Raw genomic sequence first — 21,990 nt, 5'->3', positions numbered from 1 at the left:
CGGCACAAACCGGTGCCGTTCCCGGGGTGGGCGACACGGCAGCCATCCCTTCTTCCAGGACGGCGGAAAACGGGAGGCACCGACACCCCCCGCCCTGAGCCCCGGCATCCCTCCTGCCGCCCGCGGGCACACAGCAAGGCCCGCCGGGGGTCGGGGTGGCGGGGGGTCGTCAGCCGGGCCGCGCTCCCGAGTGCAGCTACCTCAGCCCCACGGTTCTCCCCACGGAGCCCCGAGGGGCGCGGCGGGGCCGTCCCGGAGCCTCCGCCCGCCCCGGGGCAGGGCCAGGGAGGTGGCGGGGGGGGGGGGGGGGGGGGGGGCGGTGCGGCGGCTTTTGGCGCCAACCGCCCGTCATGGAGCCGGAGCGGCTGCGGCGCCGCCTGGGCTCCGCGTTCCGGCTGCGGGGGCTCCTGCTGCGGGCGTGAGTAGCGGCGGGGAGGGGGGACGAGACGGGACGGGACACGACTCGGTGGAGCAGCCGGGAGAAGCTGCCCCGGGCCGGTTCCCGCTCCGTTCGGGGCGGGGGAGGGGGGGATCGTCTCATCCCTCCCTCAAGGCCAACTCTGCTTTCGGGGAGGGCCCCTGGGTCTCGCGTTGAGGGATTTGGTCAGCGACAGGTCCGCCCCCCCCCGGCCCCCTCTCGGTGTGGCGATGCCTTTCCCTCCTCTTGCTCGCCCCCGCGCCGAGGCCTTTGGAGTGTCTCCTCCAGGCCCTTGTTGTTTTGCCGGTCGTGGGCCTCTTCCATCCATCTCCACCCGTGACCCGCTGCAGCACTCGCCGTGGGTTTAGGTCGCACCGAAAGCTGCCCTTGGTCCCCTCCCTGGTGGTGGTGCTGGGGTGTTTTGACGGGGTTTTTTTTGGTCTGCTGCTGTCCCTGACAACTCTGGGATGTCTCCCAAGTTGCGCTTGTCAGTTCTGTGTTCAGCGTCTCTTACTAGGGGAGGAAATAGTATTTCCAAAGGTACATAATAACGTGTATTAGTTGGAGATTGCAAGGTCAAAGAAAAGTAATTTCTGCTTGCAGTGGAAGGTGTCAGGATTTATAAGACTGCCTGGGGCTCCATTGCTCGTATTTTTCCTTTCAAGATCGTGCGTTAATATTAGTTCCATTTTGTTCCTGGCATGGATGGGATGTGATTATTTTGGACAATGTCCTGGCGATTTCATTAGTGAGGAGTCCAAGTTCAGAGCTCCCGACTCCCACGGTTAAATGAACTGAGACGTTTTGAAGGTCAGGCTGTTAACCAAAATGCCAGTTTTGATTGGCCGACAGATGACATTAATAAGAAAATTGTTATCTTTAAGTGTGAGACTGTAGTGTAAGGATGAGGGAAGAAGCAGATATCTAATTCTCGTATTATTTAGAACTAAAATAATTCCAGTCTTGGAGGTGCTGATAAAATGGAGTGGGTCCTGCAGGGGGCTGTTAAGGTGGTCGTGGGCTGGAGCTCATGGTGTGTAAGAGGAGCAGGAAGAGCTGGGTTTGCTCGGTCCGCAGAAGAGAGAGTGAAGAAGATCCAGCTGCCTAACAGGGACTTTGCGAGAGTGAGCTGGTGCACAGAGAAGGGTTGAGGGGCAGCAAGCACAGATTGCAACAGAAGAAATCCCGCTCGTCCAGTTCTATTCCCCTCGGTTCAAGAGAGGCATTAAAAAAATGGAGAGGGTCTAGGGGAGGACTACTGAGATGATCCAGCTCTGGGGTCCTCAGTACAGGACAGGAACCTGCTTGAGTGGGTCCAGAGGAAGACCACGAAGATGCTCAGGGGGCTGGAGCAGCTCCCCTGTGAGGACAGGCTGAGAGAGTTGGGGGTGTTCAGCCTGGAGAAGAGAAGGCTCCGGGGAGATCTTAGAGCAACTTCCAGTGCTTAAAGGGGGCTACAGGAAAGGTGGGGAGGGACTCTTGATCAGGGAGGGTGGTGATAGGTTGAGGAGTAATGGTTTCAAACTGAAAGAAGGGAGATTTAGGTGAGATGTAAGGAAGAAATGTTTTACGATGAGGGTGGTGAAACACTGGCACAGGTTGCCCAGAGACGTGGTAGGTGTCCCACCCCTGGAAACACTCCAGGTCAGGTTGGATGGGGCTTGGAGCAACCTGATCTAGCTAAAGATGTCCCTGCTCACTGCAGGGGGTTGGACTAGAAGGTCCCTTCCAACCCAAACCATTCTGTGATTCTATGATTAGAGGGTTGGAGAACTTTGACATGGGAAAAATGCGAAGGATTTAGGTTTATTGAGCCTCAGGAAGGGAAGGCTGGGGAGGATCTAATCCCAATCTTCCTCAAAGGTGGTTGTAGAGAAGACAGAGGTACTGTCTTCTCAGGGATGCACAGTGACAGGGCAAGAGGCAATGGGCACAAGCTTAAAATAAAATCTTCACGGTAAGAACAATTAAACTTTGGAGTAGGGTGACTAGAGAAGTGGTGGAATCTCCCTCACTGGAAATAAGACTTGGGTCGACGGGGCCCTGGGTAGCATAATCTAAGGCCCTGCTTTCAGTAGAAAGTTGGACCAGATGGTCTCCAGAGGTCCCTTCCAGTGTGGACTTTTCTACAGTCCTATGAAAAAATTGTTGACAAGGAGAGTAGTTAGGCATCAGGACAGGGCCAAAAGTGGTGAGAACTCCGTCCCTGGAGACGTTCAGAATTTGGCTGAACGGTGCTGTGAGCAAGTGTGGCTGGCCTGTGCTGTCAGAGCAGCAAGCTGGACCAGGAGACCTTGGGGGTCCCTTCTGACGTGAGTCTTTCTATGTATGAAGATGTGGTTCTCTCTATCTGCTTCTTACCCTCAGTGTTTCCAATCCTGCTGATTTTTTTTTTCCTCTTTGACTTAAACTAGCGCAGTATTATGTGGTACTAATTATTTCTGCTTCTTTAATCACAAGCCATTCCGTGATTATGTGCACATCTGCCCAAATTGGCATAGTTTGTATAAGCTGTATTGAATATTAATTACTTTTTGAGCTGACTTTCTTTGTTGGAATTAGGGATGCTTTGAGCTATCTTACCGAAGCTCTTCAGTCCATCAATGAAGTAGAACTTGACGACGTAATTGAAAATGTCATTGATGCTGTTGAAAAACAGCCTTGTAAGTAAACAATTTCTTTTTCTTCAGCTTGCTAAGTTTATCTTGTGCTTCTAATGTTATTTAGACAAACACAGAGTTACTGGCAGCATATGCACTAAGGTGTCATTCTAGTCTGCCGGGTTGATCAAGATAAATGTATTTGTTGACATTTTGTTTTGTTAAATGCTGTCAGCAAAGGATAGTGTAATTTTTCCATTTAAAGAGTTGGCAGCCTGGTACCTCCTGACTTTTCCAAGAGTGGTGAAATTTTTCAGTGCCAGTTACTAAAAGCACCTAGCTGAGTTTGTATGGACATGTTTGCATCTGCAACTACCATTTTAAATATCAAAATAAACCAAAGAAATAATGAGGAGTTAATTCCCTTGTTATTCAGTAGTCCAGGTCCAGAAAAGGGTTGGGGTCGTTGACAGGTATAATCTGAGGAGCCTGGCTGTGACTGCGAGAGGGGAACAGCTACGGTCCTTTGTTCAGAGATCACTGCCCTCCCATCCAAATGGAGTGGGAGCTGCAAGCGCCCCAGTATGACAGCCCAGCACATGAAGTTAAACCAGCTGTGGGCAGAGCTTAGTCATCACCAGGATGTTCTCCGAAGCGGCAAGGCAGACGCTGGTGCTCTGTTACGCCAACCTGATCTCGTGATAGTCACATTGGGCAGAAGGTGCTGGTAACAGTTGGGGCGCTGTAGCGCTGGAGGAGCTGTACCTCCTTGGTGTGTGAAAGTACATCAGATTCCATGTGTTCCTAAGTCCAAAAGTGCCACCCAGAAAACTTCTGGAAAATCCCATAAAAACATGAGATGCTTAAGGAGCTGAGCTTTTGCTGGTAAAGTTCTCACGACCATTTGGTTCTGAGCATGCCCAAAACTCCGCCAGCTTGGCAGGAGTGCTTTGTCTGGGGACTGCCTTCTGCTTAACTGGGACAGTGTGTCCTGAGGTACACGGAACTGGTGTCCCTGCCTCTGAGCGCCGTGCGGGAGTATCTCAAAATACCCCTGGCACAGTCTGACAGCACAAAACACGGGAGTTGCCGTTCCTTTAGTTAAGGAATGTGACTGTCAGAGGTGGCACTGATGCCCGACACGTGTGTGTTTACTGCTCAGAGCTCAGGAGAGCTGGGAAACTGTGTCTCCCTTCCAGTTTTGGCTGAGGAGATTCAATTCCAAGTAAATGGGATCTCAAATAAATACTAGGCCTTAGGTGAGTTCAGGAACCCCCCCCAGCCTGTCCTATCTAAACCTAACTGAATCAAGGGTGGGCACGTGCTTGTTCTATCGGTTTACTAGAGCAAGACTGCAGAAGGTATGGCTTTATACTCGTGGGATAACAGATCAGAGCTGACCAAACAGGGAGTAAAAGCAGTTTGAAGAACTGGTCCTGATCTAGCATAAAGCCTGCTGGTACGAATTAATGCATCTACATTTCTGAACACAGTTGAGTCTGTACGAGAAGCTCTAGGGCCAGTGCAGCCCATGCAGTCAGCGTGCTCGCCCACACCGGTCTTCGGCCGGGACGTGATTTTGTGCTGTAAATTCCCGTGTTGTCCAGGTAATGTCTGTGAGTTGTTTGAGATGAGGGGCAGAGGCTCAGTTCAGAGTGCTGGTCTCTCCTGTGATTCCTGCTGGCTCCCTTGGGGGCCCTTTTGCTCTGCTCTTCATCACGGTCTTGCAGGAATTGCGATTTTAAGTCCCAGGCCCTGAATAGGGAACTCGAGGGCAGGTTTTCATGGACTGGCTTCTGTTCCAGCAGCCCAGCAGTTAGGCCTGGCAATGCTGACCAAGTTCTTTTGTGAATCTGCGTTGATTGGTCTTCCCTTTAAATTCAGAAACACAGTAGCATTTAGAAATATTTTAAAATTTCAATTATCAGTTTAAATCCATGAAGACAACAATGTGCCTATGTCCAAAATTGCCTTAAATGGTTTGAATACTTATTTCTGACAGCAATCTGTGTGATAATGTTCTGGAACAAAATTAAACTCCAGAATGTGAAAGCTCAGATCTAACACATTCGTAGTGTATGTGGCAGCTTTGCATAAACTATAATTTGTCGTGTTCTCCGTGTGTAGTGAGTTAATGGTGGGCACAGTATGTGTGTGGGTTATTTTTTCACTTGAGATGTATCCTTCTGGTAAGAATATTAAGTGATCCACTGGTAAAGAGAAAACAGCGTGTGTCATTAGCTTGCTGAAAATATGCTTATTTGTATAATAAATTCCTCTGAGAAAACAGAACTGGTTTTTATAAAACATTTGAGACCTACTTGCTTTCTTACTTACTGCTTTCGATAGTCTGCAGTTTTAATCCTTTGAAATTTTCTTTTCAGTGTCATCTAATATGATTGAACAATCCATGGTGGAAGCAGCCGTCCAAGAATGCAGCCAGGCGTCGGAGGAAACGATGTACGGTGACATTATTTTGTGATTTGAGGGTTGGGGGCGTTGGTGTGCATTCCCACATTTCTTCCTGGGAAATAAATGTCAGGCACTTTCTGCAGTGCTCCACGTGCAGTAATTGCTTTGTGCTTTTGTCTTCCTGGCACTGTCTTTGCAGGTTAGTAATGTTCCTTCTTAGAAAATTTGTTCTCATGGATAGACCTCCAGGGGGTTCTAAATCTAGTGCTGACATTCTGGAATTAAAATGCTATGGTTATGTGTTAGATGTGATACGGGGTGAATATTAACCAGTAAAATAAACCAATAGGTACAATGCGGGGGGAACTTGTAACTTCTGTTCCTGTCTTTATTTCCTTTTCTCTAGTTCAAGATGATCTATGGTTATTTTTGTGCCTTTCACAAGACGCTTCTTTTGAGAAAGCACTTGGAGAAGTTTTTCTCCACGGCGCTTGTTGCTGGTTGGTTGTGTGGCAGGGCTGGTTTTCGAAAACCGTGATTGATTTTCCCTCTCTGATAACAAAGCAGAGAGCAATTACTTGAGCTTCTGAGAAGTTTATTTGTGATCGTGATGAATGTGTTTACGTTGTGTCTTGACATCATAATGCAAAGCTTGAAAAGAAATGCTTTGCTGGGCATGTCAATTAGATACTGTGAGCCCGGAGTTTCTCGATAGGAAGAAAATTTGGTTTTTACTTTTCTCCTTGTCGTTGGCACCTTTATGACACCGATGGGTTGAGCGCGACTTTTCCTTGTGTCACTTCATATACCTAATGTATTTTTCACTCCAGAAGTGAAGAGAAATCTGTGTGCACAGTTTCTCAGTGCAGAGTCCTGAGGAGAAAAGCCGTACAGATCTCAGGGCCAGGCTGTACCGCTCTTGAGTTATGTTGCAGAAAGCTTGAAGGCAAAGGTTTGTACAAAATGCACTCCGAAGCCTAAGACATCAGTGTCTGACAGGCAGTGGTGGTTGTCGTGTGCTTGTGAGCCTTAGTGAAGGTTCGTGGGATCGTTTTGTCTACTCTGATGAATTTGATCCGCTTACAGTAAGAGGGAAATGAAAGGCATCAGAGGAGAGAGCTGAACCAGTAAATGCAGTGGGATGGATCGGCTCAGTTAGTAGCCCAAAGAGCTGTGCATGTCCATCGTTTAAACCTGTTCACATTAACCATGGCAAGGCTGTTCTGTTGTCAAAAAAGATATCAGAGGATGATGAGGGAAGGAGAGGTATCCCTCTGTCATTTCTACCTGAACTGCTGAAGGGTTTTCCTTTTTTGAGTTAGAGGATGCAGAGTGTCCCGTGGGTAGAGTGATGCAGGAGGAACAGTGATAATGCAGGATGATAGTGAACAAAACAAGTATAATTTTATTTGACATGTTTTGTTACTGTGTGTTTCATCCGCTTTGGATAATGCTGTAAAATGTATTCTTATTTCAGAGAAAATGTTTTCAACATTATTGGAGCCTTTGATATTCCACGTTATATTTATAATTCAGAAAGAAAGAAGTTTCTACCGTAAGTCTTGCACATTTTTAAGTTTCAATCACATCTTGTTTTAAGAAAAAAAGCCTCTTTTTCTATATGGTTAAAAGTCTGTCTTCTAATCTTTCCCTCTTGGGTCTGCTCAGCTCAAGCCTGGGTGAGAAAGTGAGACAATTTTCTTTCTTAGTCCCTAAAGAGCCAGTCAGACTCTATGATAAACACTGGCTCATGAATCAATGTGCTGTTGGGTTTTTCCTAGTCCAGCGGGATGAAACTGAAATGGGGACCGTTATCTCCTGTGGCAGTGTATTCTGTGCTGCCTGTGATGTTACTGGCTCTGAAACTTTGGTGTTTATTACGTAGCAAAATGTCCAACCACGTTGGTGCCATCTAATGAGTGAAAGAGACAGTAAAGCTAAGGACATACATCACTAAACATAGTTTGGGAGTTTTTTTTTTCCACGTTTGGCTGTTTAATGATTTTTTTTTTTTTTGTTCTGTGTGTTGCTTGTATTTGTTTCTTAGACTGTAGCTTGCCACTCCCTGAAGCCCTGGGGGATTTCTAAGGAGAGCTACAAAAGCTAAAAAAAGAAAAATTAGGAGCAACTGGTGATTCTGGAGGTTGGAGAAAGGAAGAAATAATTGGAGGAATTGGTTGTAAATATTTTGCTAGCTAAAGAATTTACCTTTAACAGCAAGCAGCTGAACTAAAAAGAGGCCGTTCTTTTAGAAAGCTTGGTGTGGTGTTAGCTGAGGAATGGGTAGGGGTGTTCATTGAGAGGGGTGGCAGTGACCTTCGTGTAACGTGCAATTCGTTGACCCACAATTCTGCCAGTAGGAGTTTGATTCCAGCGCCACTTTCTAGCTTTCCAGGCTAGAGAACTCCATGAAGACAACCTGCTAACCGAGAGGAAGAAAATACTCTTGTTCTTGGCCACTTAAAAGACATAACTGCTGTTTTAAAACCCGTTTTCTGCAGAGGCCCGTTCAGGAAAGATAAATCTCGAGGACTGTGAGTTGGAGGGAAATTAGATGGATGTAGCCTTCAAAATGCAGCAACACAGGATCCCTAGCAGAAATCTCCCTCATTGAGTAAATAAATTATGTGGTAGCGTTATAGCTTTTGCAGCCTTCTTCAACTTTTAGATCAATAAGTCATTTTTGTGTGTGGAATGTACCTTTTTTAATCTTGATTGTGTTAAACTTCTCGCAGTCTGTCAATGACCAGCTTTCCTGTACCAAATTTATTTGGAACTGCCAGAGATAAAGCGGAGCTGTTCCGTGAGCGCTACTCCATCTTACAACAGGTCAGGAAAAGTTTTGCTTTGTTTAACAAACTACAGAAACAAAATGCTGCTTTTTGTATTCTTTCATGTACAGCAGTGCTTTCGTGAGCTGCAGTTTAAATAAAATCTGAAGAAGAGCAGGATCTGTACTAAGGTTCATCAGTCTTCTCAACTGCCACCATCCCGCGTGATGGATTCATGTATTTCTGCATTTTAGCACCATGTCATCATGGGGATTATGTATTTTTAGCTGTGTCTTGCTCTTTTCCCTCCTGTAGGCTGGCTCCGTGCTACATTTGATGGGCACATCGCTGTATGTAGCCCTTGCTGAGGTAGTGCAAACCTGAAGCGCCGGGAAGCTCTCCTTCAGGCTCTCCTTGAAGCATTGAAGTTTGCTTCTGGTTTAGTTCTTTTATTCATTCTCTAGTTTTCAAAATGCCCAGTGAGAGCCAGCCGCCCCTTGGTGGCACACCCGTCTTGTCCTGTGTGGTGAGGAGCTTCAGAACACGATTCCCCAGCGTGACGTGCTCGGCACGGCCGTGGCAGTAGCTGCAGGTCCCGGCAGCAGCCGTAGGTCGTGGCTCTGGGCCAGGCTGTGCCCACAGCCGGGAGGAGTCACTCCCTCAGCACTCGCTGTCTGATTATCCCTCAGAAGAGGGTCACCACCTTGTTCTTCCCCTTCTTCCACTCGCCGCACAAGTCGGGATCCAAGACGGCACGTACGTGTACTGCAATTTGGGAACCTCTGCCCTGGAAGACCAGTTAAACAGTTAACTGGAGAAGCTTTCGTTTATCCAAACCAGGGATCAGGATTAGTGAAACCTGCTGGAACTGGAACGCTCACACAAAACATGTGGTTTCTGTGAACCGCAGCTGGAGGCGTCCATAGGGTGTAGATCCCGAAGTCTCCTTTTCCTAGGCTGGGTTGTGCCATTGCACCTCTCTGCCTGATGGGTTCACACAGGCTCTCTGTCGTGCAGGTGTGGTGGTTGGTGGTTGTAGGTACTCCTTTCCAACCCCCAGAAAAGCGAAGGTTGGGGTCACTGTGTGGGTGGGGGCCGCTGACAGGAATTAGCCTGTTACAAGGGCCGGTAGCGATGGGTTTGTTCCAAGGGGAGGCTTTCAGACTGCGTGAAAAGCAGTGAAAGGAGGGAAGATTTCCGCACTGCGTTTTCTTCATGCTCTCTGTGGTTTACCTGTTAGTGTAGCTTGCTCCTGGTATTTTTTCTTTTTTTGTTTCAAAAATATTTACTTTTAATAGGCCCTGCCCTGAAGGGAAACCTGCTCTTTTCCACGTAGCAGCATTTGATACAGTTTACCTTTCCTTGCTCTCTCACCCCTCCCTCCCAGGTAGTCAGGAATAAATTATTTAGTAGCGTTACAGATGTTACTTTTCTGGGCTTAGTTTTATTGTCCAGTGTTACTGATCATCTGTTTCTTAGAAGCAAATTCTTGTCAAAAGGACTGATTATGCTCAAGAGATTAAATGCTGATGGGTAAAACAGAGTAAGAGAACTTTAAAAAGTATTTTGTGTAGTGGTTGTAATGAACTGGCTTTTTGACAGTGCTCATTTATTTTTGAACTGGATTACTTCAATTTTGGTTTCTGCAGAGGACTCATAGACATGAGTTGTTTACTCCTTCAGCAGTCGTTGCTCATCCTGATGACAGCAGGAGCAAATTCCAGGTAAAAAAATAAGTTTTTTTTTCTTGCAAAGGGAACTGTACTTGTGTTACACTTTGATACAGTTCTAGTTCTCCAGTGATACCTTAGTTTTACATCCCACATGAGTAATGAATGGCACTGAGTTGTTCTTTATAATTTTTAGCCTGTGTGTCAAAAATGCAGTTACTTGGCTCAAATCAGCATGATGACCAAACCACTGAAAAGCAGCTATGAAGTGCAAGAGAAGCATGGCTTCCTGAGGTGGAAGGCCATTAGCTGCTCGGTGTATTACACTTTGCATCCTTCATATTTTCTTTCTTTCATAAGCACTAAATCCACAAACCTACAGTTGAGTAAGGTCGCAACTTTAGTTTGTTCTGTCCCCCTCAGCTTTCTCCTATGAAACGTTCTCGCTGTATTATACAGTTATTATGTATTTTTAAAAAAAAGATGAACGGGTGTGTCCCTGGGTACCAAACAACAGCTTTTGCTTTGCTCACCTGCCCTGTTCTCCCCGTTGAGAGCGTGCTGACATGTCCAGCAAGGCAGCCGACCTTAGCTGAGCCGAGCCCGCGTCTCCATGCAGGCTTCAGAGCCATCTCGCTCCCCTGATGCTTCCTATCCTCCCTGTGAGCCGTGGCGAATGCACTGCTGATGCTGCTGTTGGAGGAGGATTGTCTCCCGTAACTGCAGCTTGGCAGATCAAAATAAGTTTGTCCAGAAACCGCAGACAGCGCGCTCTGCGGTGTCACCCGTGTTACCCTGGCGTCTTTTCTCTCATCCATCTAACATTCCTCGATAAAAGCAGTAAGTGTTATGTGTGGCTGGCCCTGTGGGTCGGGTTGGATCCTGCTGAGGAGCTAATTGCTACAGTTGACATTCTCAGGCAAGAGCAGAAATCGCCACTTGTTCTTTCCAGCTTTAATCCAGTCGTAAGCAAAATAATCACAATAAATATTTACTTGCTAAGCAGTTCTTTACCCTAGCAGCCATTATGGGAAATCTTTCTCTAAAGGGTGCTACGTTTGACGTTCAGAAACGTGTCCCTGATGTTTCTAGTGAGCCTGTGTCCCCTCATAGCTCATTTGTGTGTTTATGTAAAAGCATGAGCTGTGCGGTGCTTCGTCTTGCTTGCTTAAGAATAGATATGTGGAGAGTTGAATTCGTATTTGATTCTTTGCCTTTGGTTCCAGCTTAAAACAATAGAAACTCTGTTGGGCAATACAGCTAAAGTGGGAGAAGTGATTGTGCTTGGGATGATAACTCAGCTTAAGGAGGTAGGTTGCTTTTTATTGTGGAGTATCTAGGTCAGTGTTATAATGTATTAGAAAATGAGGAGACTTAAATCTCTCACCACTTTATCCTGTCACGTCGGTCAGTGCCAGAACTCCCACCAACGTCAGTGGTGCAAGATCCGCTCCCGAAGAAGAGACTTTTCCCCAAGCCCTTCCCGTGAGGGAAAATGTCTTTGTCTTCCCACTGCAGCATTTTGTAACGCTTTGTGTCAGCAACCAGAACCAGTTCCAGTTTTCGGCGTGCCCCTTCTTGAAACGCTGGAGCTTTCAGTGGCCGCGTTTGGACTTGCCATTGTGTTGAGCTGTGGTTGTAGGGGCGGGGTGTGCCAGCAATCCAAACTGCAGCAGCTCGAAGGGAAGCTGCTAAGATACACTTAATTTATCACTACGTTGCTTTCAGTTCTGCCACTGTGTTCTAAGCTTGCAGCATTCAAAACCGCTGAATTATTTCTAAATGCTGACTGATAGATGCTTCTGATGATTGAAGCATTTCTGGGTTTGGGTATATTTTGCTTTATTAATTAATCCTGTTTTTTAGGGGAAATTTTTCCTAGAAGACCCTACAGGCGTCGTCCAGCTAGACCTTAGTAAAGCCATATCCTTTTTCTGTGATATAAGAGTTGAAGAAATTTCCTATAGACCTGGAGAATTTTAAATTGAATAATAAATCAATACCGACCATTAAAAATGACGTCTTGAGAACTGCAGCTCTGTCTTTTTCCTGCCTTTCATATTACTCGGTTGCTGCAGCTCAGTGCCCTTTCGCAGAGACTTAGGACAAGGTTAGTATTCCTCCTAGTGGAAGAGGAGCGTGTTCCTCTTTGCGGGCTGTTTATGAACTTACCTGCTCAGCTGCCAGGTGACTGCCTGGCTCTTAAGGCAGCCTGTGAACTTTCGGTAGCGTCCAAGTGTGTTACATCAGCTGGAAAGCAAACTTTGGCTGAAGAACTAGTTTGAGAGTCCTGATGTAAGAAAAATATATTTCTTAACCTTTCCGCACCAGTTCCACAGCGGTTTATATACTGAATCATGCTTTGTTTTGGCAGAAGGTAAAGCAGACTGTTTTTCTTAGCTTGTAATAACTTATTCTGTTAATGGCTGTTGCTGCAGTTGCGTGTCTGCCAGGTGGGGCTGAGCAGACAAGTCTCACGTTGATGGGGCTTGACCCAAAGCTGAGTTTGCGTCTCAGATTTTTGGCCGTAAGCCTTTCCTGTTACCTTGTGGGCTCTGGAGGCAGGGCACAGAGCGCTGTGAAACTGGTGGTTTTCAGCGATGTGAGCATCTGTAGCAGCTTTGAGGATTGGCCTTGGTCAGCCTGGCTCCAGCATGCCCGGGGAGATAGGACTAGATTAGGAAGACAGAGTAGAATAACCAAACCCTGTGATTTAATGATTTGAAAACGCTGCTTTCTGTTGGCAAAGCTGTGGTCCTGCAGGGGCTTTAATGAGTCTTCTCATTAAGGTGTTGTAAGGGCTTGCAGTTGTGGAGCCTTGTTTTAGCAAAATAAGGGACGTTTCTGTTCGTAGAATATTACTCTGTGCAATGTACCTAATCCCAGTCTATTTTCTAATAATGTATTTTATGCTTAAAGTTTACACTGTAAATAGAAGTCAGGAGCAGAATGATAGTGGGGACAAGTATCACCCTGTAACTTCGGTCCCTCCAACAGGTGGGACAGTCCTGGAGAAAGGGTGCAGGGTGATGGAGGCTTTTCCAGGGCAGGGCCAGCAGAAGTGATTCCTGTTCCAGCATTGTTACTCGGTTGGGTTGAGAAGGTTGTTTATGTGGCTGTGCAGCAAATCCGTTTCAAAGAAGTGTCTGGGGTAAAAAAATAATTGTTTTCTTGCTCAGCCTGTTTTTCAGCTGAATAGTTCCCCGGTCTGGTTCAGCACTAAACAGCACAGGGCCTGGTGCTGTCACAAGAGGGGGATGGATGGAGGCTGGGACTAGCTATGCAGCACAGCTGCCAACTGTCTGACTAATGTCTAGGACATGGTGGTGTTAGAAAAACGAAAGGTTATTTTGTTGTTCAAAAATCTCTTAGGTTGGTACGAAGATGAAGTGTTTCATGTGAACGCTTTTGGATTTCCGCCTACTGAGCCTTCTGCTACCACTAGGTATAAAACTGACTTTCGGCGGCCTCGCTCCGTGTTTTGTTGTGGGTTTCTAAGTAGGAGCATTGTTATTTTATAATTTCTGTGACGTTAAAGTATGCTTTTCTTCCCCCTCCCCAAATGCTTCAAAACAAATACAATTTTAAGGAAGCAATTCTGGGACTTGCCGGTCTGCTTGGGCCGGTACTAAGGCCTGCAGTGTTAGCAGAAACCCCCTTCCAAAGGCCGTTGGGTTCTGCAGATGAGTAACAGTTGGGGTCTAAGCCCTTCTTAATTGCAAAACTAGATCCCTGTTACAGGGGAATAAGAAATTCCTTGTTGCTCAGAGAATAGATGTGGATAAATATTACGCTGAGATGATCTGCAGCGCCCCTGCTTTATGTCTGTTGCCATTCCTCTTGGTTTCCCCATGAAGTACTAAATGATAATTGATACCATCTGAGCGACCTGTCATCATCATCATCATAATTAAAATGGTTTAAGTGAGCCATAATCAAAATTACTAACAATTTGGGAAGAAAACAGAACTAATTTGAATATTTTAATGATGCAGAGCCTTCTATGGGAATATAAACTTCTTTGGAGGGCCTTCTTCAGCTTCTGTAAAGGCTTCGGCGAAGCTAAAGCAGCTGGAGGATGAAAATGAAGATGCCATGTTTGTATTTCTTTCTGATGTATGGCTGGACCAAGCAGAAGTACTGGAAAAGCTTCACACAATGTTTTCGGGTAGGTGAGACCGACTCTGAGCCTTGGTTTTGAGAATTTTAACCATTTTCCTTAGCCCGTGGCAGCCTTGATGGGTGGAGCTGATGCGGGCAGCGAGGCAGGCTGATGCCTAGCTGGTCCTTGGTCCCCAGCTGTGGCTGTGTCCCCTCCTTGGCATGGACTGGGAAGCCTGACCCCGTGCTGAGGTAATTGAGGGAACACCTCAGCAGAAAACTAGTTGCCTTTGTCGGAGCATTAAGTTTTATGCTGGTTTAGCTTTGTGAACTCTTCGTCACGTGGTTGCTCACGTGAGCATCCCTGTCAGGCAGGAGGAGCCGGACAGGGTACAGCTGACAGCAGGACCGCGGTTTGTGTGCCTTTTTTCAAAAGTGTGCTTTTAAACCGAAAAGTAAGGCAACAATTTTCGAGAGTCCTTTTATTACTGTGTTGTGCATTTTTGATGAACTTCTAGTGTGAGAAAGCTAGAATAAGCCCAACGGTTGCATTTTTTGGTAGAACCCCACTGAACCCAAGCCCAAAGCCGGTGAAGTTTCACTCTAATTTTAGTGACAGCTATTTGCACGTCATGGTTGCTATTCTATTTCTTTTGGATCTTTCTCTAACAGTTTTAAAAATTGGATTGTACTATATTTTTGCAAGCTGACACTTCCTTGTCATAAATCACTTAGTGCTAATACTGTTTTGGACAGTAGCCATTTCATGTGCTGTGACAAGAATGTTTCCCTTGCTCGTGAAAGTTCTTCCTAGGCTTAGTTTAAAGATAACTTCTTACTTCATCGGAGATCAGCAGTCCCTCGAATGCTTTCTGGTTCTACCAACGAAAAAAGTGTCACTCTTAAAATATGAACTGTTTTTTCCACGCATCGTTACGTTAGTAATGTTGACAACATTTGGAGAGCAAGCGTTTGCGAGATCTGTGAATTGCTTCTTTGTGCTCCAGAGCAGTTTTGGAACAGCTTGTCCTGTCTGTCTTAGGTAGGATGGAAGCGTGAGAGGGTGGCTGCTTTAAAAATAAGCCACATAAAGTTAAGGGTGGGAAACTGCTACTCACCTAAAGAAAATTGGACCCAAAGTACCACACTCATCCAGAAGTTACGAAACCGCTTCGCTGTCTTGATCAAAGTTGGCCAGATCCTTGAAGCAAACTGAACTTGACCTAAGATTGCATATCGCAGGGTGATAAAGGGACGTTGGTCAGTGGGGTTGATGTACTGAACTCAGCTGGCAAAGATGCCTACGTTGCATTTACCATGTTGAGACTTTTTTTTACGTAGGCAAGTAATGAGCTTCATGAACGAAAAATAATGGCTGAGTGGACTAGCAAGGAAAACCGGTCAATGATGAACCATTTCTCTGGTATAAACAATTCTGTCCGATTTACCCATGAGATGGACAAATAGTGAAGTAAATCCAAGTCTGGTGCTGCATGTTAGGAAAATGGAGAGTATCCTGGAACGTGAGCTGAATGCCTGAGTAGATGTTTTTATTTTTATTTTAGGGATGGGAATTGGGTTTCTTTTTTCACTCTTTTCTATAAAGCTTGTGTTTCTGGGTGATTAGTGACATTGTGAGGATTCATCAGATTCTTAAAATGCTCGGGCAGTTCCAGTTGCCAAAGAGTGAATTAAATGTTGGTAGAGCCCTTGAACTGCAATGATGCATGGGGGTTAATGGTACTCCGTTGCTACCCACTCGCTATTTTTCTCTTCAAGGAAAGAGTGCTTTTTAAAATGGCATTATTTATTATACTGGGACTTTGTGTGATTATATGGCTGGGTCAGTGGTTGGATACACTTGGAACTCGGCCTGTAAATAACTGAGGGCTTCCTTGGAAGTGGCATTTCTGCCTTCCCACCATCCTTTTGAAGCTAACAAAAGCCTGTAGCAAGAAAATAGTTCAGGTGTCTTAACAGCAGCAGAGGTTCAAGTGCTGTTTCAGTTTCTGCCTTTCAGGGAAAGGACTGGGGGCTGAATGCTGAAAGACGCTGAAGTGAATGGATGTACTCACAGAGACTCTGTTTTCCCAGGGTATTCCTCCGCACCTCCAACCTGCTTTTTCTTTTGTGGGAATTTTTCGTCTGCACCGTATGGAAAAAATCAGATTCAGTCACTGAAAGGTAGGGAAGTCTTCGTATACAGTCAGACATGTACGTTAAATTAAATTAATGATGGCAAAACAAGTTAAGAGAGCAGAATAGAAACCTGTATTTTCCAAGTGACACATTTTTTAATGTACTGGAGTATAGGAGTGATTCATATAATGTGGGTTTATTGTCTAACCAGGTGTTGTATCATAGATTTATTTTTTTTTTCCTGATTCTAGGTTCTTTGAAGGCTCTTGCAGATATTATATGTGAATATCCCAGCATTCATAAAAGGTACACAGCAAAGTGCCATGAGGAGGGAAATTTGCTTGTTTGGTGAAACCTGTGCTTTAATTATTTTGAAGAAACTAACAGATACCATGTTTTCTCACTATTGTGAGCCAGCTATGACATGATAGCAAGCTGGTCTTGTCACAGGCCTGTGTGTTTTGAGAGCCGTGAAAGGTTTTAATTTCGCCTAAAATAGCTTGGTCATGGAAGCTGCTATTGAGTGAGCAAAGGTGAAACTCTCTTTCCCTGGAACATCTTCCACATGGATTAAACACGGCCCATGATTCCCCAGAAGTGCTGTTTGGGTGAGCCCTTTTCCCCTGGAATTCCCATGAAATCAGCAGGGTTCTGCCCCAGCAGCGCTGCTTTATCAACTGATGTTGGAATCTTGATGCTGTGACGAGCACCTACGAGGACCAGCCCCAGAAAATGTCATCTGGAACACTGCCTGCTGCCTACATGCAGCCGTCTCATGTCTGTCTTTTCCATTCCTACACTAGTTGGAGAACCGAAGCGACGCAATCCTGCGAAGGAATCTTTTCTTTCTCCCTTCTGGTGTCCCCTGCTCTGGGGGAGCCCCATTCCAGACCTGGAGAACTAACTCCCTTCCACAGAGATTTGAATGTACAAAGGAAAGTAAAACGAGGAGGCAGCCGGGCTGATCCTGTGTGGCTTTGAGCTGAGAGTTTGTGACAGTAGCCCCCAAGTAGAGCTCGTTCCTCGAATGGGCCCCAAAAGCAGGAAGGGCCACAGCCTGCGGCGCCTGAGCTCTGCGTGAGGCGTAAGCCAGCGCCTCTGCTGGGCTGATCCTCCGTCCCATGTCCCGGTGGGGCTCTCTGGGTGTGCCCCTGCTGGATTGTCTGGGGTCCCTTTGTGGGATCCTGGAGCCCGTTGCACACCTGGTCTGTCACCCCTTGCGCGGTGAACGGTTTTTAAGGTTTCCTCCGCTTTAGTGAGGATCTTATTCTCTTATTATGCCTTAGCTGTGATTTATGTGGTTCTTAAGGCCAGGAAGAGCTGTATTCTCTGCCCCAGAATAGATTATTTTCGTGCATCTGTAGCGTAACAGCAGTTTGTAACCAACGTTTGGAGACTTCTAGGATCATTTTGTGTAAGAGTGATACTTTGAACTTTTTACAGTAGTCGATTCGTGTTTGTTCCTGGCCCTGAAGACCCTGGTCCTGGTTCTATTTTACCGAGGTCAGTTTGCTTCACTTTCTGAAATTTTGGAATTTTGGGTTAAGTAGTTAAAAAAGGTAAGAGTCTTGGTTGATACGTCTGTTGCTGTTTATTTTAGACCTCCCCTGGCTGAAAATATTACTCAGGAATTCAGACAGCTGGTGCCGTTTTCAGTTTTCACCACAAATCCTTGCAGGTAACAGTGTAACTTACTGCTATTTTTAATATTTTTAATTTGTTTTTACTGAATGGCTAATTTATGTGCAGATGTAATATTCAAAAATTAGAAATTTTGGAAAAATCTGCCTTAAATGTTTCAAATTATTACAATTCCTCACTTGCATTAATGCTAACTAGCTTTAAATACATAAATAAATCAGCGATGAAAGGAAGTAGTGCTAGAAGTTTGATAGCGAGTATCAAAAGGATCATGTTTCTTCTGAATGTAGAGAAAATGAAGGGAAGATGGGAAAGTATTAATTTTAATTGAAATGTGCTTTTTCATTTTGCCATATTAGAGGGAGATCAAGTTTCTTGTGCAGCTCCCTATCTTTTAGTTTCATCTCCATTTATTTAATTTCATTAATGTTTTCCATTTAGGATCCAATATTGCACCCAAGAAATAATTATCTTTCGTGAAGATTTGGTAAACAAAATGTGCAGAAACTGTGTCCGCTTCCCTAGCAGCACCATGGACATTCCCAACCACGTGAGTGAGCGGAATTCAGCGCTTCTGGCTGAGGTCTCCTTGCCGCCTCCTTTAATCAGCAGCTCTGCATGGAGGGTGCTGCGAGTCGCATTCTCACGACACGTTGCAAGAGCGGCCGAGAGGGGTTGTAAGAAGGATCTACCCATTTAGTGTCACCGTCATTTCCATCCTGAGAGTCGAATAACTGAAACCATGATGCTGATTGATGGCATCACCCCGCCTGTCCCACTGCAGGTGCCCTCGAACGCAGCCGACTGGTGGTGTCCGTGCACCAGCAGTGAGTGTCGTACTGAGAAACGTTGATTCCTAAAGGCAAAATTTAGTTCAAATTACTTTTTTTTTTTTTGTTTTGAAAATGTGACCAATTAACCGCTGACATTTGCAGTAAAGCAGCACGTCCCTTTTCCAAAAGATCATCTGCTGCTTCTGCCTTCTCACTGGAGGCCTCAATCCTGCTTTGGCCACGTCGCCACAGCACTGGGTTACGCCGCTGGTTAATGGCTGCCCGGCGGGAGTTGATGGGACTTACTGGTGTAATTGAGTGAGAACGATCCAGGCTCATTGCAGTGACGGGTGGAGTCTGGTTCTGTTTATTTCATAGGGGTTTTTTTGTTTCTTTCTTTGACTCAGAAACTTCTTTTAGCTCTGTTTTCCTCCGGTCCATCACGCCAGTGCTTGTGAGCACAGGGGACCCGTGGTGGACTAATGCAGCTTTGGTTTTGGTGTGTGTGTTTGCATACGTGTGTGTGTGTGTGCGTGCTGCCAGCCACCACTTCCCTGCCCTCACACAGGGCTTTCCCGTGCTCGGAAAGGAAGGAATCCTGAAGGAAATGTAGAATTATGTGTAATGTAGAACTATGTATAATGTAGAACTTTCTGCAGACGAGAGTATTGGGTTGCTTTTGCATGCTTAGTTTTTTCTCTACCTTTCCTGCCTGCTGCTAGTTCTTCTGATTCAGCCATCAGTGTAAAAAGATGAATGAGAGGGAAATTTTGTGGCTAACGTTAGATTGAACAAATAGTGACTTTAGGGAAATTCTGTGACTAACATTGGATTGAATTAATCGTGACTTTAGGCCTCGTACAGTATTAGTGGAATAACTGGGCCTGTGCTTGACACTTCATTTTCTTTCAACAGCAGACCCTTTCACCAAGTTGCTGTAGTGATTTTGGCCCTTTGGGCAAAGTGGAGCCTAATGGCAACTACACAATCGATTAGAGAGAATTAAAGCTTTCAAGGGGCTTGAGGAGAGGGTTTCAGGAACCAAAATACTCTGCCTAGAATTTGCCAGGTGAAAAGGGAATTTAAGGGGCAGCTGGTGTCTGGAACAGGGCAACTCCCACGATAGCCAAAGGAATCAAAATCATTTGGGAATCAAATGATTTCCTCAGTTCAGGGAAAAGGCTGTGTTTAAGTGTGGGTCTTGTGGTTAGCTGGTACTGCGAGGAAAGCCCTGAGGCAAAAAAAAAACCCACCCAAAATGGAGTTATGGCAACGTTGGTACTTCCTGGGTTGGAGGAACAAGTAAGGAAATTCTCTCTGTTGGAGAGTCTGACCGATTAGTTTTGACATCTTCAAATCCTGGCTGGTAGGCTTTGGAAAGGACTTTGTGGATTAACCCCCCTCCCAACACAACAAACCAACCAGCAGCTGACTGTTGTGGGGGAGTTGCTGCTTTGGGCTGGGAATCGTTAATCGTCAGAGGGCGCGAGATACACCTAAACCATTCCCAGGTTCAAAGCTGCTTTATTAACCGGGCGTTGGCATCAGCAGGAATGAGTCTGACATGTAGAAAGTGGCTCAAACGAACCATTTGTGTTTCTCTTGCAGTTTGTGAAGACTCTGTTATCCCAAGGCCACCTGACACCGCTTCCGCTGTACGTCAGCCCGGTGTACTGGGCCTACGACTACGCCCTGCGGGTGTACCCTGTGCCAGACGTGCTCGTCGTTGCAGATAAATACGACCCCTTCACTGTCACCAACACCGACTGCCTTTGCATAAATCCGGTAAGATTTCCTGACGCTTTCCCGAAATACCAAGGGGGTGCAGTGTGGCTCTTCCTAGGTGTACAGTATTTGACTTACACAACTGTGGAATGCACGTTTTTCTTCACAGGGTTCATTTCCGAGAAGTGGATTTTCATTCAAGGTGTTTTACCCTTCCAACAAGACAGTTGAAGACAGGTAAATCTAATCACTTTCTCATTTAAAAGGAAGCATCTTCTTATTTGCTGTCTTTTTCATTATCAGGAGGAACACAGAAATTCAATTATATAAACAGGGTGAGTGTTCCAGCAGCTGAACGTAGACTTACTTAGGCAATGTAGGAAATCCAAATGCCTAGAACTAAAATAATAAACTTAGAACTTACAGTCTAATAACCACGATGAGAAGCATGATCCAAAAGTAAAAGGAAGGACGGGCTGTAGTATATGATTTTCAGTAACTGAGGACAGATTTTCAGTAACTGAAACACATTTATTTCTGGAGACGATGCTTGTTACATAGGTTAATTACACTTAGGCACAATTCTTTGTCCATTTTGTGGCTATTGTCAAGCCCAGAAGCCACTTGCACGCTTTGATGTCCTCTGTTTGAAATCTGCACTTACTCATTCCCACTGTGGCCTTCCAACGACTGGGAGAAAGGCCGGCTGCAACCCCAAAAAGTATCGAGAAGTATCAAAGAGCTTACAACTGTGATGAAAATTTGCCGGTTTGCAATAACGATGGGAGAACCCCAAAGTGCAAATTTATCTTGTCCGATTCAGTTTCATGCCTTGTTGCAGACGCTGGGTTTTTCTTAAATGGGAGTATGTAACACCCCCCTCCCTCCCCAGGGAACTGGTAATAGATCGACCCATGTAATTTTGACTGGAATATGGAAAACGTCACACCATGACGGGTCCTTAAATGGTTTAAAACATCATCAAGGCTTTCATAGATCGAGAAATAGAATAGGATTGTGAACTGTCTTTTTAAAAAACCTAAATTTTGGTTCTGTTTGGTATTTTCAGCAAGCTTCAGGGCCTCTGAGTTTCTGCGAGACTGCAAAAAGGGAGCGAGCCTCTGTAAAGCCAGCTGTAGCCCTCGTTCGAGATGGGTGGGTTTTATGATGTATTGCAGCCTGTCATGAATGTCAAAGCCAAAAATGGTGTATTTTGTACGCAAATAAACTTTTACAGGAAAAGATACTGGCGTTAGTTTAGATAAAATGTAGAGTCACAGTGAGGATTAACTGGCAAAGCATAATAAAAGCAGGCAACTGGCGGAACCAGATGTCTGTATATCGAACAGGAAATATTTGTCTTCAGAAAAAAAAAGTTAAAGACAGGGAGAACTTTGTCTTTCACCATGCTGAGTTGAACTGATGGCTGGTTATCTCCAGGCGATACTGGAAAGGTGGGCTAAGGTTTTTCTTCGGACAGGAAAGGTCTGGAGACGATTATGAGGTGTTACGTGCCGATGACAGTATAAAATCTGTTCGCAGCTCGTGTTAGGCAGGCGGGGCGAGGAGAGGGAAGAGGAACAAGGATGTGGTCCTTTGAAACTTCTGCAGCAGGCCGGGAGGAGGAAATCTGGCTGAAGGAGCCATCAGGAGGGTGGGAAAGAGTCCGGGCTCGGCTGTGCTGACGGCTGCATCGGCAGCGGGTTTGCTGACGGCGGAGCACGGCCTGTCAGCGCGTGA

General features: G+C 45.7%; 1 protein-coding gene across 1 annotated transcript; it reads left to right on the top strand.

Annotated features, from left to right (window-relative positions):
• Nucleotides 1-350: 350 nt before the first annotated feature.
• POLE2 (DNA polymerase epsilon 2, accessory subunit) lies at nucleotides 351-21,976 on the top strand. Its single transcript, XM_086462341.1, has 19 exons — nucleotides 351-418; nucleotides 2,981-3,081; nucleotides 5,403-5,478; nucleotides 6,908-6,985; nucleotides 8,166-8,259; nucleotides 9,851-9,925; nucleotides 11,098-11,181; nucleotides 11,738-11,794; nucleotides 12,200-12,248; nucleotides 13,244-13,316; nucleotides 13,867-14,039; nucleotides 16,067-16,156; nucleotides 16,363-16,417; nucleotides 17,555-17,614; nucleotides 17,712-17,789; nucleotides 18,194-18,302; nucleotides 20,134-20,310; nucleotides 20,420-20,487; nucleotides 21,320-21,976. The coding sequence occupies exons 1-19, from the start codon at nucleotides 351-353 to the stop codon at nucleotides 21,336-21,338; spliced, it is 1,584 nt and encodes a 527-aa protein (XP_086318467.1). The 3' UTR covers nucleotides 21,339-21,976.
• The last annotated feature ends 14 nt before the right edge of the window (nucleotides 21,977-21,990 follow it).

This window comes from Leptosomus discolor, chromosome 3 (genome assembly GCF_034619465.1).
Source record: "Leptosomus discolor isolate bLepDis1 chromosome 3, bLepDis1.hap2, whole genome shotgun sequence".
Taxonomy (NCBI): Eukaryota; Metazoa; Chordata; class Aves; order Leptosomiformes; family Leptosomidae; genus Leptosomus; species Leptosomus discolor.
This window is presented reverse-complemented; position numbering and strand designations above follow the sequence as displayed.

Coding starts and splice junctions, on each gene's coding strand:
- POLE2 (XM_086462341.1), top strand. CDS start 351: ATGGAGCCGGAGCGGCTGCGGCGCCGCCTGGGCTCCGCGTTCCGGCTG. Junction 8,260..9,850: donor GCTACTCCATCTTACAACAG/GTCAGGAAAAGT, acceptor TGGTTTCTGCAG/AGGACTCATAGACATGAGTT. Junction 11,795..12,199: donor AGCTAGACCTTAGTAAAGCC/ATATCCTTTTTC, acceptor ACCTTTCCGCAC/CAGTTCCACAGCGGTTTATA.